The sequence below is a fragment of the Chinchilla lanigera genome, unplaced genomic scaffold, assembly GCF_000276665.1.
Source record: "Chinchilla lanigera isolate Chin_1 unplaced genomic scaffold, ChiLan1.0 scaffold00001, whole genome shotgun sequence".
In the NCBI taxonomy this organism is placed as follows: Eukaryota; Metazoa; Chordata; class Mammalia; order Rodentia; family Chinchillidae; genus Chinchilla; species Chinchilla lanigera.
Genome location: NW_004955402.1, coordinates 33,800,866 through 33,820,092, shown reverse-complemented (window position 1 = coordinate 33,820,092; position 19,227 = coordinate 33,800,866). Strand labels below are relative to the sequence as shown.

Here is a 19,227-nt window from a genome sequence, read left to right as displayed (position 1 = left end):
AGAACTCACTTAGGTTCCTGGTCTGTTACCACCCTGCATTTGCGCTTCTTCCCTCTGTGCACCTCCTCGCCATCACCACTGACCCTCACCCAAGCCATTTGAGGACAACAGCAGGTCCGAGGCTCAAATCCCCCAAATGTTGTAGAGTGCGTTTCTCAAAACCATGGGCATTCACCTGCACGACCCCAGAAGTGAAGGTAGGTTTTCTTCTTGCAACTTATCGGAGGTACTCGGCGGCCGTCTATCTCCACTCATGATGTTAGCCTGGGCCACCTGGTCAGGTTGGAGCCTGCCAGGTTGCTCTACCATAAAGTCACCATAATTCCTTTGCATGGAGGTGACCACAGTGTGTGTCCCTCCTGATAGAGAGTTCCAGCCGCAACCCAGGGTGTGGAGTCCACGCAGAGATGGCGGTCTCCGTGAGTTAGACCCACAGAGTACAAAATCGGAACCCAAGGCAACTGGAATACGGAAAGCAGAGCTTTAGAAAAAAGACAACCCTGAGAGAGGAGTCCAGGGAGACACAGAACCTTGAGTTCCTGGCTGAGTAGTCATTTGTGCACATGTATGAGGAAGTGTCCCAGGCTGGGGAAAGCTCAAAAGAAATAAATGGAGCAATCCGCTAGGATCACATGGGCCTGGAAACAGCGGTGTTCCTCTAGCACCTCCTAAGACGCAGGGCACTGCACGGCAGTCTCCGGAGGGTGCGCTGCCTCAGCAGGGTGGCAGAAATCTGTCCTAAAGTCTTCCCCGCTTGGTTAGTTTAGAAATCTTGAAAGAATAAGATTCGTTTGAAGTAACTGTGTTCTAGAACAAATCTCAAAATATTTAAAGGGATACTGGAAAATAAGTACCTCCCCCAAGAAAATTTAGCACCCCAAAATGTAAAGCTTCTAGTATCTGATATCTAATATAAAATTATCAGACATGCAAAAAAATATGACCCATTACCAGGAGAAAAAAATCAATTAATAGAAACAGTGTGGAATAACATGGGTGATAGATTTAGTCAACAAGGACATTAAAACATCTATTAGAAATGGGTTCCACATACTCAAGAAGATAGGACAAAGTGTAAGAAATATAAGATATATATATCCACAATGAATTTTTAAATGCAGTACTAGGCACTGGACTCAGGGCTTTTGCACTGAGCAACATCCTTCCCGCTTCCCCCTTCCCTGTTTTTTAAAGAAAATTTGAGACAGAGTCTCATTAAGTCACTAAATTGTCCAGGCTGGGCTTGAATTTGGGATCCTTATGCCTCAGCTTCCTAGTGTGTTGAGATTACAAGCATGTGGCACTGTCATTGGCCCTATATTAAACTTTTAGAGATCAATAATGAAATGAAAAATATGACATATGTGATTAACAGTGGACTAGATATAAAAAGATGAGTGAACTTGAAGACATAGCCATGGAAACTATCAAAAGTGAAAGAGGAAAAAAGACTTTAAAAAAACAGCCAGAGAAGGTGGCATACAACTGTAATCCTAGTTACACAGCAGAATGAGACAGGAGGATTACAAGTTCAAGGCCAACCTGGGAAATTTAGTAAGACCTTGCCTCAAAATAAAATAAGAAAGGGCAGGGAATATGGATGGATGGTAGATACTTGCCTAGCATGGACAAGGCCCTGGGTTCAATCCCCAGGACCACCACCACTGCTACAAGTCAAGCCGAGCTTTGGCGAGTCACAGAAAACTATGGAGAAGTATGGCACACACAGAATTGGAGCCCCAGGGTTGGGGGAAGGAGGAGGAATAATGGCTGAGAAGTTTCCAAATTTGAGGAAACCATAAACTTTCAGATCTAAGAAACTCAAAAAACCCCAAGAGGGAGAAAAAGGTGGAAAACCACAGGAAGTCTCACCAGGACTGAATTTCTGGAACTGAACTACAGGATCTACTGTCTCTCTCAGTGATAGGTGCAGGGCAGGACCAGAGGGGAGCTGAAATGGGACAGGGACCAGGAAGGGACAAATGGGTGCAGGCGAAATGGCGTGGGAGATTCTGGAGAGGGAAGGGCAGGTGACACGGTGAGGAAGGTGCCCCGCTGCCAGCGATGGTGGGCGCAGTCCCTTCGGAGGTCCATCACACTAACTGCCTTCGGCAGCCCCACCCCGTCCCCGAGAGGAGCTGTCCCTGCTGCTTCTGCTGAAGTCCAGCACTGCAGGCATCTCATGTCCGGCTTCACTGCACCTCGGTGAGTGAGTCCTCTTTGTTCCAGAGCCTGGCCCCACTCTGGGCACTGAGCCAGTCGATGACAAAGTCAGCAAGCACAGCAGACATCTGGAGGCTGGCAGGACAGCTCCGCTCCTCAGAAGGCTAAGTGCAGCCCCAGCCACACTAGACACCCAGCTGCTCACCATGGTACGCTAATGCACGAAGTTTCAGGTCAAGGAGCAAAAACCTCCAAGTTGGCTGAGCTGCATCTAGGGGACAGCATGCTCGCCACTGGCGCCCACAGCATCAACAAGGACAAGCTGCCACACACGCCACAGAGTGGGACACGGAACCCCGGTCCCTGGTGAGCCTGCCCTGTCCATCTATCACTCAGTGCACGGCTACTGGAACCAGGGCCAGCTGGAGTTCCCAGGCCTGCCCAGGCAGGGCACCAGGACCGAGGGTGGGCACAGTTAGACAATTTGCCCCTGCACCTACCTGCCAGGCCGGAAGGACCTTCTCAATGTCATTCAGGTTGATGCCATCTCCATCTTCCAGCTTCCCTTTTCCACACCTGGACCAGAAAAGACAGGAAGGCATTGGGAAGGAACAAGGCTCACGTGAGTGTCCTGTCCCAGCCTTGCCACGGGAGAGGAGCGACCGGCAGGACAGCCTGGCCCTGCCCTCCCGCAAGGCCTGCACATCAGTCATCCCCGACTCCCCTCCCTGGGGGAAAGGGCCCTGGAGATGGGTGTGTGTGTGTGTGTGTGTGTGTGTGTGTGTGTGTTTCTCCTTCCTCAGGCAACATCCAACCTGCAGGGAGGCTACAAAGGAATGGAGAAACCCCTCGACCCTTCTTGGCTAATGAACACCCCAAAGCCCACCACAGCTCTTATAAAAGCCTTTCCATCTTGCCCCACTGTAGCAAAGGAAAAAAGATCAATGAACAGAGACACCAAGGAACTTTCTCGAGGTCACACAGGCTGGCAGGGGCTGACAGAAAGCCCTGGAGGCGGGGGGCTCCCTTTCTCCTTGGCTTGCCTCTCAGCCTGCTCAGACATTGTGTGCCCGTCCTCCGGGGTGTCCCCTGTGACGAGCATGCCCTTGGGCCTGAGCTGCTGGCCCAGTTCGCAGGCCAAAGATCTACGTGTTCTGCATATTTAAGGGCGCAGATTCTGAGACAAACCGGAGGTGTGAACCCCAACTGTAGCTGCAGCCCTTATGAACTGGGTGACCCCTGCAAGTCACTTAACCTCTTTGAGCCCCATTTTCCTTACTTGTAAAATGGGGAAAATTAGTGCCTAGCATCACAAAGGGGCTGGAGGGCTGACTTAGTTAATGGACTCAAGTGCTTAGGTGTTCACGATGATGCCTGGCACAGAGGAAATACTTTAGATATGTATTGTTTACACGTATTATATACAAAATTTAATCTCCATAACTGGTAAATATAGGTAATAAATGAAATAAAATTATAATACAATAAAATAAAGAATCACATAACTGGATCCCTGCTGCTATGGCTACTTTTGTGACCGATTAAACCCCAGACTCTGGGGCCAGCCCAGCTGCTTGTGAGTTCCTCCATTTCTGGGTCTCCCAGTCTCCCCCGTGAAAGTGAAGACCATAGCTCTGTCTGTCTGGGTTGTGGTGAGTTTTAATTCTCACAAGACAAGCACTTAGGACAGGGGTGGGTACGTGGCAGGGCGCAGTAAGTATTATTACCCTTGTCAGTATTGACTGAGGTCCAGTGAGGGCTGCCCACGGGCTGGCGGCAGCACTTCCCAGCCGCAGAGTTAATGCAACGCTCAAATTTCGGAGTAACTCATTCACTTAAATATTTACCAAGCATCTGTTTCTATTCGGGCCCTTGGCAGCAAAATAAAGCCCTAGGTGTTTGGCCGAGCAAGTCCTCATTATCTATTAGAGCCATGAGCCTGACCGCCACTAGGGGGCAGCATAAGACAAGAGTCGCAAAAGTCCCTCCGGCCAGAAGTGCCTGGAGCTCAGAGGAAGAGAATCTGGCAGCCAAAGCCAGCAAAGGCTTGAGTGGAAGAGAAGGGGATTGTGAACTCATTAGATCCTTCGTTTCTTCAACCACCATATGCTTCTGCACTGGGGTCTGGGACCCCAGTTAAACAGCACTGGGTTAAACAACTGCAGGAGACACAGCCGTACCTACAGCGGCCGGTGGGGTCAGGGACAGGAGCAGGGATGCTGCAGGAAAGTGGAGGAAAAGCGTGTGGAGCTGACTTGGGCCGAGGGCAGAAGGGAGGTGGGACCCGGGAGTGTGAAAGTGTCCCAAGCGTGTAGTCCCAGCACTGTGGGAGGCTGAGGCAGGAGGAGCCCAAGTTTGAGCCCAGCCTGGGCAACTTAGCAATTTTAGTGAGACCTTGTCTCAAAGTAAAAAAGAATACAAAGGGCTCTGGATGTACAGCTCAGTGTGAAGGTCCTGGGTTTGAACCCAAGTACAAAACAAAAACAAAAACAAAAACAAAAACCCCCGGCAGAGTGAGTGGCATAGCCGAGGCCAGGAGCTAAGCACACGGGTGCTTAGCATACGGTGAATGTCTAAATTTTAAAAATTTATTACAGGACAGACATCACCATTAACCTCCCTCAAAATACGCCCCCTTGCTTCAAACACACTTATCCCACCATTCTTGTCACTGCCTGGAGCAGTTCCGGGTGTCCTCTTTCATGTCTTTAATGTGTCCCTGTAGCTGCCTTGACACGCTGTATCTATTAAAACATTTACCTTTCACGGTCATTTTGACTTTGGGAAGAGCCAGAAGTTGCGTCATATCATTTCCAGTGAATCAGGTAGACAAGAACATAGGTGTTGTTTTTATGTGACAGAAATTGCCACAAAATGTTTTGAATGGATTCAGGACATCAGGGCAGGCAGGAGAAGACAAGGAAAGAGGACTTCCAGAACTGCTTCAGAAGTGGCAAGAAGAACGGGATAAGTGTGCTTGAAGCGAGGGGGAGTGCTTTGAGGGAGAATAATGGCGATGTGTCTTTTATTGTAATAAATTTTTAATTCAGAAGTTCACGTGTTTTCTGATCATACCGAGTAAGTCTGCCTGTGGATGACAGGGCGGCCCGCGAAAGCATCACCTGCATCTAGTCATCTGTGCTCTGCCTGTGCTGCGGCCCTAGGGAAGAGGGTACTGGGAACTTGGCCTGACTGGAACGGCTCGCTTTGCTCCAGGAGGTCACATGTGGGTTCTCTAGTGGGCGCTGGGCTCTGAGGCCTCTCGCTGTCACTCAACAGCCCGAGATCAGACAGTGGTGGTGGGCAGGGGAAGGCTGCTGCCTGAGTCCGTCCTGGTCAGGGCCAGTACCTCCTGCAGGATTGCAGGTGTGCGTGTTCCAGGGGGAGGGTAGTGATAGCCAGCTGAGTCACTGCTGCCAACCAGGTTTCCAAGGCAACAGCCTGCTCTGATTTCTGTCCTTCCATGGAAACACGGGCTGCAGGAAGCCTTGGCAACCAAGTGGTGCCCGGCTTCTGAGGGAGGCTGCAGTGGCTGGACACGTGGAGCCCATCCCCCACGCATCAGGACTTTGTGCGGGATGCAGTTCCTGGCCTCACCACAAGGTGGCTACAGGGCACTGCCTCACACTCCCAGGGAACCTGAGAGGGACAGGGTTTGGCCAGAGCCAGGTGTCTCTGGTAGACCCCGGGCCCCTCTCTGAAGTCTACTGAACTCTTGCTGGGTGGGTGAATATGGCCGAGGAATTTCCGTCTGCAGCTGGCGGGCGGGTGTGGCCTGTTACTCTGCTTTCAGAAGGCAAAGGGTCCCTTGGCACGGGGGACAAGCTGCATACTTGACATGATGGTGGTTAATCTCCAAGAGCAGGGCCAGCACCTGGAGCTCAGCATGGGTTTTCACTAGACACCTGCAGGCAGTAAGGCGGCGGCATCACTTTGGTCCTCCGGGCCTCAGTTTCCCCCCTGCTTTCACCAGTTCTGAGTCCTCAGGGGACACAGGAGAGACTGGAGACCCCAAGAAGACATCGTCTCTCTCTTGAAGCCTTTCCCAGAGGACTCGTGCCCACAAAACACTCTCTTTTCTAATTCCTTTTGGATTTGCTTTATTTAACCTTTTTCAAGCAGAGGGAGACCATCTCTTCCCAGGGGGCTGCTTGTTTTTACAAGGCAGGGAGACCAGCCTCAGTGTTCATATCTGCATTATTCATAAAACCTCAGAGGTGGAAAGAACCCACATGTCCACCAATAGACAGATGGATGTACAAGCAGTAGAGCAGCCATAAAACGGAACATTGCTCAGCCTTGAGAAAGGAATGAAGCACCGAGACACGCTCCAGTGTGGATGAACCTCAGACGCTTCATGCTGAGTGAAACAAGCCAGACATCAAAGGTCACACTCGACTCCATTTCTACAAATTTTCAGAAGACCTAAATTCATAGAAGCAGAAACATGGTGTTTCCGGGGTGGGGGTGGGTATGTAGATGGGAATGGGGCTTTTTAATTGGGGTGATTAAAATGTTCTGGAACTAAAGAGGCAGTGGTTGCAGAATATTGTAACTATGTGAAATGCCACTGAATTGCACTTTAAAATGATTAACTTTATGTTATGTGAATTCTGCCTCAATAAAAATTATTTGAAGCAAATAGAATCTGCAGTCATTTGTCTCAACGCCTGTGGCTGAAGCCACAGTGGCCGAGGGCAGCCCAGACCCCGAGGTCTGTTTTAAAAGGACCGCAACACCGATGTACAAAGCTGACAGAGAGGAGATGGCCTCGTGTGACGTTCAGCGCTACACCAGTGGGTCCCAAAGCGGGAGTCTCTGGGCTGCAGCATCAACAACCCCTCGGACTTGTCAGAAATGCAGATTCCTGACCTTGCTCCTCTCCCAGACCTACCACATCGGAGCCCCTGGGAGCGGGACCCCGCTGGAGGTTAAGTGGGATGGGGTCTCCGATGCTTGCTCAACTCTGAGACCCACTGGCCCCGGTGACTGGGTGGTCAGGAGCAGCTACTGTAGAAAAGGCAGAGATTCTGAGAGCAGCCAGTGAGCCTGCAATGCTGGCGCAGACGGGGAGAGCACCCTGGACATTAGTTACCCGTGTGCCCGGGTGCTGTAGGACGGCCCCGCCTTACCCTTCACGGTCGATGTGTGGCAGGGGCTGCTTGGGCGCGTGTCGGAGCTTGCGGTGGAACTGCGTGAAGTCCAGCTTTTCAGGCTGCAGGTCCCAGGTGGCACCGCTAGAGGGCGAGGGAGGGCGAGAAATGGGAGGTGGGGAGAGGCGCACAGTCAGTGACTGAAGGGCAGGAGGCCCAGTGGGGAGGGGAGAGGGGAGAAATGTCCTCGAAAGAGGCGGGGAGGTGCGAGCGCGGGAGGACACCAATCCCCAAGGGCTGGGAGACCCCCCTAAGGGGGGATCCTTCCCTCAGCCCTGCTAAAGGCAAACACATGCTTCCAAAACTCTGGTGTGGGCCCAATGGCTACTGCAGAGCGATCCTCCTCTGAGTTTGTCGCACCCCTATAGTTGAGGAAGGGTGGGGTTGGGGAACGGGTTGCAAAATCTGTCACAGGGCCTCAGACAAGCACCTCAACAAGGCCACAGGGTCTCCGAGGTGGATGGGTGGGGGAGCAAGGGCCAGTACTCAGGGTTCGCATCCCAGGAGACCTTCCACATGGGGTGAGGCTGTGCCCCGGCCGGGGTGTGACTGGACTGCACCCCGAGTTGGTCAGCTCCGGGTCTGTCCACGGCCCGAGGAATGGCTGGTGGACACCAAGGCAGGGGCTCCTTGGCAGGCCTTTTAGGGGAGCCGGCCCTCGTCCTTGGGAGCCCGGGCTGGTTCTCGAGGCCCATCAGGAGATTCTAGAGTCTGAACTGCACAATGCTCTTTTTCCGGACTGGGCCTGCCACTCCCGCCGGCCGCATCACACCATGTGCCCCTGTCCGCTCTTGAGCACCTCAAGCCCTCATCCCTCTCTCCCTCTCCCTTTCAGTCTGTTTCCGTTTCCGCTCGCACCCTCTTTTCTCTCTGCTTCCTCTTCCCTTCCTCTTTTGCCTTTGATGCTCTCAGCGGCCTTATCTTTTTCCCTTGGAGCCCCTGTCTCCATCCTCTGTCCTCTTCCTTCTCATCCCTTCTGCTTCGCCTGCCTTTGGTTGCCTCCATTTGTCCCCCGTCAGTGAACACTGACTCAGCAGGGCAGGAGGATGAGTAGCCGGGCCACACGCCGCAGGAAAGGGAGTGAGAGGAAGTTACCTGAAGGAATCGAAGGTGTTGGCAGCCCAGATGTCTGTGCCCAGCATGTCCAGAGAGTTGTCTTTGCTGCCGTTCTGGAAAAGATGGGGTGAGAAAGATGACATTATTTGCTCGGCCAGGATAACAAGGAAACAAAAAACAAGTAGACAGAAAGCCTTCCCAAGGCCCAAGCCTGGAGGGCTGCAGAGGTCCTCACTGTCCCCGTGCTGGTCACCATAGGCAGCTCGGGCGAGCCAGCAGAGTGAGTGTCCCAGCTGGCGCACCCGTAGCAGCCAGGAGAACAATGCTGGGGATACCAGGCCTCCCCCTAGTCTAGAGCCCCCATTCGAGGGTACTTTACAGAGGTAGGCAGTCAGGTGGGGGAATAGCCCAGGGCTCTGCGCCCCCAGCCCAGGGCTCTTTCCTCACAATGTCTGCAGAAACTCCATCTGACAATGCTGCCAGCGTGAGGACAGTGGCTTCTCCCCAGGCAGGGGCTCTGCAAAGCCAGGCATGCTGGGGGTCCACACAGGGACTGACTTGTTTGGAGTTATGCCAAGCCCCCACTGACCAGGACTACACCAGCCACTGGATTTCTCCTCAGGTCAACTCGATCCAGTCTTCATCCTCCTGAGTTTCCTACACAATCCACCTCCTAGAAAACTGCTCAATGCAGCATCTATGGTTTGGTTTCTTAGCCTTTTGGCTAATGATCTCCCCAACAAATTCTCCCATTTCTTGATGTCACTCCTGATGCCTTTCAACCTTTTTTCCCCCTAGGGTCTGGTTTCCATCCTCATAGCCCTTAAAAACATGACTTTCAGGGTCATTCCACCTGGATAACTGCATGCTTTGGTTGGGCCCCAGGAATTCACTCCCAGGTACAAGCACAGCACAAAGGTGCTGTAAGGATGTATAGCAGCACTGTTCATATCAGCTCCAACTGGAAACCATCCAAATGCCTATCAGTACTCGAGCAGAGAAGTTGACCATGGCATGTTCACAGACCGGAACATCACACAGCAGAAAGAACAAACAAATTGAAAGGACGTGCAACCATACGAGTAAATCTCACACACAGAATATGAGACAAAAAATACAGACACAAAGGAGTACTGATTGGATGATTCAATCTATATAAAGTTTAAGAACAGGCAAACTAACCTATGGTGATAGAACTCAGACAGTAACTGGGACAGGACACCAGGAGGTAGTGGAGGCTGGTGATGTTCTGTTTCTTGATCTGGTGCTTGTTATGTAGGTCTGTTTAGTTTGTGAGAATCCATTAAACTGTACACATATGATGTATACACTTTCCTGTATATGTTAGTACCTCTTGCTTAGATTCCTAGTAGTGTCCCCAGCCTTCATCTTTGGGGTCTTTCTGTAGATATCTACTATGACTGGCCTGTTCCTGGGTCACCATTTCTCAGGGCCACAGCTCACACATTGGAAGACCTCTATCCCCTATGTGCCTGGGCCTGGACAGACCCTGAAGACATGAAGGTGGAAGAGTTACAGGCCCACCCAGTAAGCTGGTGTGGGATGACAGGCACACAATAAGGAATTACAATACACACTACGTGCTCTAGCTTGTGCACTGAAATAGGATCAAAGCACAGGCAGTTTCCCCAAGGAGGTCGGAGAATGAAAGAATTCTAGGGGTCAGACAAGCAGAGGGGCAAGGAAGAAAGGGTCATCCAGGCAAAGGGAGTAGCTTATAGGAAGGACTCCTGGCAGGATACACAGCCATTCTGGGCAACTTAGACGCCCTGGGTTTGCACAACATCTGGAGAGTGTGGTGGTAGTCTTCAACTTTTTACACTCCAAGTCCAGGTCAGAGCCTCCTAGGGATTGCACAGTTCTCCTCAGCAACTGTTATGGGCTAAACTGGCTCCCCCTAAAATTCATATGCTGCAGTCCTAACCCCCAGTGCCTCAGAATATAACTGTACTTGGAGGCAGAGATACAACGCAATGTGCTGAGGTCATTAGGGCGAGCCTTAGTCCACGGTGAGGGATCTCCTTCTAAACAGGAAATTTGGATGCAGAGGTACCAGAAGAATGCGCATGAAGGCTGGTGTGACAGTGCCATAGCCAAGGGCCTGTGGGAAGGTTGGAGAGGCCTGGAGCAGATCCTCCCTGGTGCCTTTGGGGCAGCCTGCTTCTGTCAACACATTGATTGCAGGTGTCTGGCCTCCGTGATGAGGAGATGATGACAAATTTCTGTTGTTTGAAGCCATCCACTTTGTGGTCAGATGTCTGAAATCAAGTAGCCCTAGTGAACTAACACAGTGATCAACCAACCGTGTCATTTATGAGCCCTTTTGTGAGACTGGCCCATCGTGTCTGTTATAATTTAAAGCTAAAGTGTTCTTCAAAAGTCTTCTGTGCTCAGAGGTGGGGTCTTGGAAGGCAGTGGGACCATGAGGGTGCTGTACTCCTCAGGGGATTAATCCATTGATACGTTTGCAGTTAAAACTGCTGTTAGGAGGCAGGGCCTGGTTGGAGAGGTAAATCACAGGGGTGAGCTTGCAGACCATAAATGGTCCTTGGTCCCTTCTTCTCAGGCTTTCTTCCTGCTCTCTCTGCTCCCTGGCTACCACGAATTGAGCAGCTTTCCTCCACCAGGCCCTTCTGCCATGATGTTCCTGCCTTGGAGGAGCCAGCTGTGGACTCAGATGTCTAAAACCGCGAGTCAAGCCTTTTCTCCTCTAAGCTATGGGGATCAGGTATATTGTTGCAGCAACAGAAAAGCTGACCAGTACAACATCCTTTCCCTCTGAGGTCAGCAGACCCTTCCCTGAGGCCTTGTTGTGTCCTCATAGCTACACAACAGATAGGTACCCAAGGGCCTGCGTCTTCTACAGCCGTAAACAGAGCAGCCTGGGCAGGCCAGTGTGGCTGTCTCTGACCACCACCACTCCTGCTTCTGGAGGAGTCAGACTGTGAGAGGCTGCACCTCCCATGCTCCTCGCTGCCCTTTTGGCTGCAGACCAGTGCCTGCCCCTCAGAGCCCTCATGGACAAAGCTAAGCCTCAGGGCGGCAAGGAAAAGGGGATACATGTATTTCGCATTTACTGAGTGTCTCTTGTCCATGAGCAATGAGAACCCAGGTAGAAATGAACCTGAGCCAGGTACAGGGGCCTCCACCCTTCCCTTCTCGTCACCAGGGACCCTCAGGACCTTGGCAAAGAAACTTGGGGGCTTTGTTTTGTTTTGAATTTTCTTCATCTCATTTTCTTCATCTTCCTCAAGATGGGACAGAGCTCGTGAGCAGGCTCTTCTCATCCTCTCACATCGTGATGATCCAGACCCCTGGCAGCAGAAGCCAACCTACTTCCCAGAAAGAGTGTGCCCTTTATTGATGAGTCTGGGCCACCAATTAGCCTGAGGCAGTGGACACACAAAGGCCCAGCCTCCTGCTCTCCCACCAGAAGGTACCCCAGGCTCCAGCCTTACAGAAAGAGGCAGGAGGCAAGGAACCCAGGGCAGAGGAGAAAACTTATGTGGCCCTGGGGTTGCAGAAGGGCTGGTGGGAGACAGCCACCCCTGCCCCCACCTGACTGACCTCAGGCAACATCCTTAGCTTTCCTGGGCCTCATCATAAACGAGGGCAGGGCCTTAGCCTGAAGCCTTAGGTTCTGAGTGATAAGAGTTTCTCACTCCAGGAAGCATGCACACATGCAAGCACACACACACACACACACACACACACACACACACACACACTATACATCATGCACATACATAAGCATTTAACATTTTTTAAAATCATTTGATTCTCTTGTAATAATGCTTAGCTTCAATCACAAACATTGCATAGCTATACAAAATATTTTATTTCTTTGTATTATTATTTTATAGGCTTTTTCTAGTTTTAAATTTTTTAATTTATTTATTTTTTAAACCTTTTTGTTAAACGCTAAGGCACAAACACAGACACAGTGGTCAAGGATCATCACCATCACTGCCTTCCACATCCTGTCTCCCTGGAGGGTTTTGAGGGCAGTAACATGCACAAGGCTATCGGCCCTGTGACGGCAGTGCCTCTGGAATAGTTCCTCAGGGTCCTGCATAAGGCTTTCACAGTGTACCTTTTTTATATACAAGTAGGAAAACACCCTGAATAATGATGAAAGTATAGTACAGTAAGTACAAAACCCTGCAACATAGTCATTCATTATCAGGATCTAGTATTCTGTACTGTACATACATTTTATACAATTGGTGGGATAGTGGGTTTGTTTACCCCAGCATCACCACAAATCCACAAGGAATGCCTTGTGTTACAACATTACAAAGGCGACAGTGTCACTAGGCAACAGGAACATTTCAGTCCCATTATAATCTCATGGGACCACCACGGAATATGCAGTGTGTTGTAGACTGAAATATCACTCCATGGTGCGTGACTGTGTAGACACATACACCGTCCATATACTATACACACACACATATGCACATGTTACCTATTCCACAAACTCTCTTAACATCACAGAAGCGCAGGAGGAGCCTGCAGACACACCTCAGACAGGTAGCTGACACCGATTCTGGAACTTCACACCAGGAGCCAGACCCCACCCCCCCAAATGCCCTCAGCCCCTGCTCACACCAAAGTCACACACAGAGTTGGCTGTCAAGGGGAGGACAGAGATGAGCAGGGTTAGGTTCATCCCCAGGACCCCCATCCTCTAGAGCCCAACCCTCCACCCACTGCCGCCACACCTCAGCTGCCATCGGTAGCAGGACAGCAGCCATTCTGTTTGTGACAGGGCTCTGAGACCACACCAAGCTGCAGAACGCATGGAACCATATTCCTCTTGGGCCACTGTTTCCTTCCTGGACTCAGAAACACAAATAAGTGTTCTCTGTACACACACACACACACCTGCCTGAGTCTTTGTCCTGTCCAGGTCCAGCTCCACACTCCTCTTCCTGGTAGATGTGCAGCTTCCTCAGCAGCTCACACCCAACACCACAGTGCTCACAGTCCACAGAAGAGCACACTCTGCGTGGGGCCCATCCGTTCCTGCCTGTTCTCCCGCTGAGCTCCCTGTGTGCTCTAGAAACTCAAGCCTCCTGCTTGCAAATGGCAGTGTGCCTCAGAATTACTCATGAGGGGAATGCTGGTGGTTTATATGCAGTGTAGCTGCAGTGATCCAGGATATATCTTTTGAAACATCATCTTCATTCCCCTGAAGGCTTAAAAGAGCTTTGGGAGTGGGGGAAATTAATAAAGCTCCCTAATCAAATGTTTGGGACGTACTAAGTTAAAAGATTATTAAGATGTTAACATGGTAAATTGTTGAGATGCTCAATTTTTATTGCAGAACTTCTCAATGCCTTTAGTGGCCTTTGATGGATGTTGACTCTTTAAGTAGGTGGAAGTATGTAGCATGTAATATTTCCCAACCTTTCAAAGCCAGAGACCTACCCTATACTTCCTTCATATTCCACAGAGAATTTCACAGGGCTAGTGTTCTCTGGAACTTCCTTTGGAAAACAATCATCTAACATTTTGCATTAACTCTCTACACCTATTGGAGCCATATCCTCAGAGGTAAGAACCATAATTTTTCTTGTTTACTCCCACCCATTCACCCCACCCATCCAGGACTATTCATTAATATTAGCTCAGACTAGGTGGCCAGCCACCAAAATCTGTCCATCAAAACCTCCCTGGCTTTGCAAAGAACATTCTTGTTTGCAGTTCTGTGGTTGGCCCTGGTGGTCATTCTCTGAGCTCCTCCTCCCCCCCAGTCCTGAGATCACACAGCCCCTAACCCCCAGGGTGCTGAAATGCCACAGTTCTGAGAAGCCTTATAAAAAAATGCGAGCATCCTTTCCAGGAGATCATTTTTAGCAGTTAAATGCTGCTGAAACCTTCACAACAACCCCTTTTACTAGCAATTAGGGGACCTCATACCAGGGTAAGCCATGCTGCTCTGAGACAGATCACAGAGGGATAAGAGCATTTAAACCATCTAGAAAAGAACCCAGAAAGCCTGATGTGGCCAGGGAGATGAAGTCGTGTCCCAGAAGACTCCACAGCTATCCCCAGCTCTGGGGAGGACAGACTGATGGAGAGGCCAAGAAAACCAATGATGTCAAAGCTGCCATGAACACAGCACTCATTGTCAGCACTTGACATTTATTCCAACCCCAGGAAGCAAATGTTAGCATTGTCACCCCCATTTCCCTCACGGAAACACTGAAGCACAGAGAACTGGCCCCACATTCATGGTGCTGTTCCCACAGTGGGGACACAGACAGCATGGCCCAGGTCTCGTAGCCACTGCACTGTGCGGTTAACCACTCAGGTAACCTCTGCAGAGGTTTTCATAAAGCAGGGACATCCCCATCCCCGGCAGGTTTTCAGATTCTCTAAACCTATCCTTACCCCTATTTGGGGAGGCAGAGCTGGCACAGGGAGTACACTGCAGGTAGAGAAGGGGAGAAGGAATACAGAGGTTCTAAGCAAGAGGATGGGGGTTTCCACGTATGGCTGATTCCAACAAAGTGAGAGCGAAACACTCCAAGTCACAGGCAGTGACAAAACAACAATGGTAATCCTAGCACTCAGGATGCTTCAGCAGGAGGATTGCAAGTTCAAGATCAGCATGGGCCACTTAGCAAGTTCAAGGCCTGTCTGGATTACACTGTGAGGCCTTGTCTAAAAACCAAAACAGCAACAACAATGAGCTCTTCTGTACCACTGGTTTTTCTTTATGAACACCCAGCTGCATAATGGTTATTGGAGGTGCGTGTGTGTGTGTGTGTGTGTGTGTGTGTGTGTGTGTGTGTGTGTGTGAGTGATTCTAGGCTGTGTGTTTAGAAACTGGGCCAAAATTGGCTGGATGAGATACAGGACATCAGGAAGACTATCCCCATTATCAGAAGCCTCAGGGATGAAGTTCCAACTAGAGAATTCTGGGATGTACCAGTCTGGATTTGCCCCCCATGTCTACTGCAGCAGGATACTGAGGCAGGGGTGGCAGCCCTTGCCTGGCCAGCAGTGAGCAGCTGGGCTGCACAGGTCCTGGCTCTGGGCACCAGAGAGAAGCAGAAGGTGCAGCCCCAGCTGCTCACAGGTTCATGGTCCCAGTTCCTTCTCTTTTGGGGGCAGAACATCATTCCATAGATTCTGTCAGGAGGATGAAGAGGCAAACCTGACCCTCACAGAGATTCTTCCCTTTGTTCATGGATGCAGGGTCCCCAGGGACCTAACGGGGAGGACTGTTCTTTCACAATGGACAAACGCTCTCTTTTGGTCTGTTAACTTGTGTTTATGATAATTACCTTGATAAAGACTTAAAAGTCAATGCATCATTCAATCTGATGCTGGCAAGAAAGGAAAAATAAAGGCTATCTTTCTTCCAAAAAATATTATATTGAATTTAAGCACAATGCCACTATGTTAAATTAAAGATTTAAAAAATTTTAGAGTATTGGGTTACTGCCTAGATTCTGGGTTTGTGTAATTGCCCTTTCAGCCTTTTAGCTGCCCTTTTTACCCCCAGAGAGACAAAATATATATTAGGATGATCTCATACATTTTTCCCTTCAGGTATTAATCCTAAAACCCTTTTCTTGGTCCAGCTAACTGTATTGCTCTTGAATGTGAAAGGAAATTACTAAACTTTAGCCAATTTAAATATACTCCATGATTGTCCTACATAAATTAAAATCAGCCTTTCTTATTTTCCTTCCAATCTGCTCATTAATTATTAAGCAACATATAATATTTATATACCAATATTGCAATTATTTATACAAATATGCATATCCCTCTACTGTTGCTGAAAACTTTGTTTTCTTGCACTGTTTTCCCTTAAATTATGCTCCTAAGATTTTCTTAGAAGTAAAATAAAAAGATATTTTTTAAAAGTTCTCTTTCCTCCCTAATGATGACCTCCCCAACTTCCCTGCCTCTATCACCACCCATGTAAGTGCCTTAGAGTCCCTGTCCACACACAGGAAGCCACAGAAATGGGAAGAGCAATTCAGGCAGCACATGCCCTCCACCCAAGTTGCCAGCTTGGGGAGACAGTATCCAGGGAAACTTCTACGGGCAACATAGTTTGGAGTGAGGGCAGAAGACAGGAGTCTAGGGCTGCAGTCTGCTTGCTGGGGTCCCCATGAAGGTCACTGTGACTCCTGTGAGCCACCTGACCCTTCAGCATTTGAGCTAGATGAGAAATTGCTGGGGGAGGGGGAGGAGACAGGTGGAGCACATGAGAGACACTGAGAGCTTTTACATGACACAAGATTTGGGTACAAAAAGATCCTAAGGTTATGTCCTGGGCCAAAGAGAGGGGCTTGCTGTAGGCCAGATCTGAAAATTCTCAGGTGCAAAAAAAGGTGAGGAGGGAGGTGGAAGGACAGGACAAAACTGGAGGGGGAGAAAGAGTCCCATGTGGGTAACACTTGTGTGTGTGTGTGTGTGTGTGTGTGTGTGTGTGTGTGTGTGTGTGTGTGTGTGTTTCAGCACCAAGGACAGCACCCCAACTCTGGTGGGAAGTGATGAGATGGCCTCCTCAACATTGTAATCCCTCTCAATAAACGGGCCTTTGAGGAATGGAACTAGAAGAGTAGAGACTTGCAATGACGAGCGCTGAATTGAGGAGAAGGAATGGTCATTCGTTCACTCTGAGACTTAACTATCTGTCCATCTTGCCTCTTCCTCCTGTGCCCTTTTTATCTTCAAATTAAAAACCAACAGCCAGGAAGAAGTAGCCAATCATGATGGAAGCCTATGGTCAAGTTTATTTCTCCTAAGCCTGCTCTTCCTGCACACTCTGTCCACTAGCCAGGATTGTGACTTAGGCTTCATGTGGGCCACGCTACTTGCATGGATTGGGTCATACCAGAAGTCATTTCTGGTTGGCTGCCTGTCCACACTCTGCTGGAACCCATGCAGTTGTCCCCAGTTCCCCATCAGAGAAAGGCTTCCAGAAGAAGTGGAAAATTAACCCTCCCATTCCAACCATCTCATCCTCCCATGCTTCCTCACAAGAGGGCCTTCTTTGAACTCCACAGTTCCTATAGATCCGTCCCTTCTGGTTGGACCAGACTCCAAAACAGAAGGCCAGGGCAGCAAGGGACTGGGATCATCTGGTCCAGGGAGTGACCTGGAGTCCTGCAGAGATGGCCTAGAGCCATCAGCGGGGTGGACGGGGTGGACATGGTGGAGGGCAGATGGGCTGTCCTCTTGCCTTACCAAGCAGTTCCAGCCCCTAAAGTTTCTGGATGGAAAGAACATGGAAGATTTTGATAAAATAAGTGGTTTTACACTTTCAAAACATTAAGCTAATTTTAGAATTATAGATTCACAGGTACTTGGAAGAAATAATGTAGAGTGACCCCTTACCCAGTTTTCTTCCATGGAGAAAATTGGAAAACTATAGTTCAACATCACATCCCAGACACTGATGTCTATACAGTGAAGATAGAGAATCCTTATCTCAAGGACCCTCCTGTGACCCTTTCATAGCCACATCCACTTCCCTCTTGTCTCTATGCCTTCACTAATGCCTGTAAGCCACTGACTGCTTCTTGGGTCTATAATTTTGTCATTTCAAGTACGTTATACAAATGGAATCATAGGGGATGCAGTTTTTGAGGGATGCTTTTTTGTCTCAGCATAACTGTCTGGAGACTCATCGAGGTATGTTTTGTCCACTGGGCCTTGCTTTCCTCTCAGTGGGCTTACCCACTCACCTACCGAAGGACATCTGGGTAGCTTCCAGTTTTCCACTATTTCAAATAAAGCTGTTATAAACATTTGAGTACAGGTTTCTGTGTGAACATAAGTTTTCATTTCTCTGGGATAAACACCCAGGAGTGCAATTGCTGGATCATATGGCATTTGCAGGTTTCCTTTTCTTCTTTTTTAAAAATAAAACTGACAAACTGTTTTCCAGAATGGCTATACTGTTTTACATCCTCACTAGCACTATACCTTCTCACCAGCATTCAGTGTCATCTGTCTGTCTATCTATCTATCTATCTATCTATCTATCTATCTATCTATCTATCTATCATCTCTCTGTCTATCTGTCTATCTTAGCCATTCTGATGGGAATGGAGCAGCACCTCATTTTGCATTCACCATTTTCATCTTCCATTACTTGAGTGACACCCAACACAAGCCATCTAATCAGGCCGTGCTTTCTCTTAACTGTTGCCCCAGCACCCATTGTGATGTCCACATTCAAGCCTTTTCTAAGTCCTCCTTTCTCCAGCTTCTTTCTCCTCTTTTCATCTGGTCAAACACCCTACCCATTCCTGAAGGCACAGATCAAGCCTCATGTCCTGCCCCAGAGACAGAGGCCACTCTTCAGAATGACTGTAATTCCTGTGGTCAAGACACCTGACCTTTTGGGGGCTTCACTTATACATCTTTAACCTGTTTCATGTTACTGGACCTCTAATCTACAACAAAGGGATGATCCAGAAGGTTCCAGCTCATATGTATCGGCTGAGATCATAGCCAGTGCTCAGTAAAATACTGACTGTACAGAGAGCAGAGCCCTGAATACATACATGATATTCCTTATACAGTATATCCACAGAGGCTGCTTAAAAAATTAGGCATTTTCATTAAAGTATAAATTATACAGACAACTTTCAAAACTGGCACTGAGCTAAATCCTACAATTACTGGAAGGCAGCAAGACAACTGGCAGAAAGCAGCTTTTATTCCTTTATGGGGGTGGAAGTAACCAGCCACCTGTTATCCCAAGTCAGCCACTGACCGTAGCCTGCAGGAACGGTGAGTGAGGAGAACGGTGGAGAAACTGGAGCAATCCAGACCCGTGCTGATGTCTCATGTT

At 49.3% G+C, this 19,227-nt stretch overlaps 1 protein-coding gene across 4 annotated transcripts in view; it reads right to left on the bottom strand.

Annotated features, from left to right (window-relative positions):
* The window catches only part of Ctif (CBP80/20-dependent translation initiation factor), a 279,653-nt gene that overhangs the window by 166,384 nt on the left and 94,042 nt on the right, over positions 1-19,227 (bottom strand). For all 4 annotated transcript variants that reach the window (XM_013510556.1, XM_005372899.2, XM_005372901.2 and 1 more), the window contains 3 exons: positions 8,412-8,485; positions 7,296-7,400; positions 2,664-2,739 (listed from right to left, as the gene is read on the bottom strand). In XM_013510556.1, the coding sequence (XP_013366010.1) occupies positions 2,664-2,739; positions 7,296-7,400; positions 8,412-8,485 (255 nt within the window). The remainder of the gene's footprint in view (positions 1-2,663; positions 2,740-7,295; positions 7,401-8,411; positions 8,486-19,227) is intronic.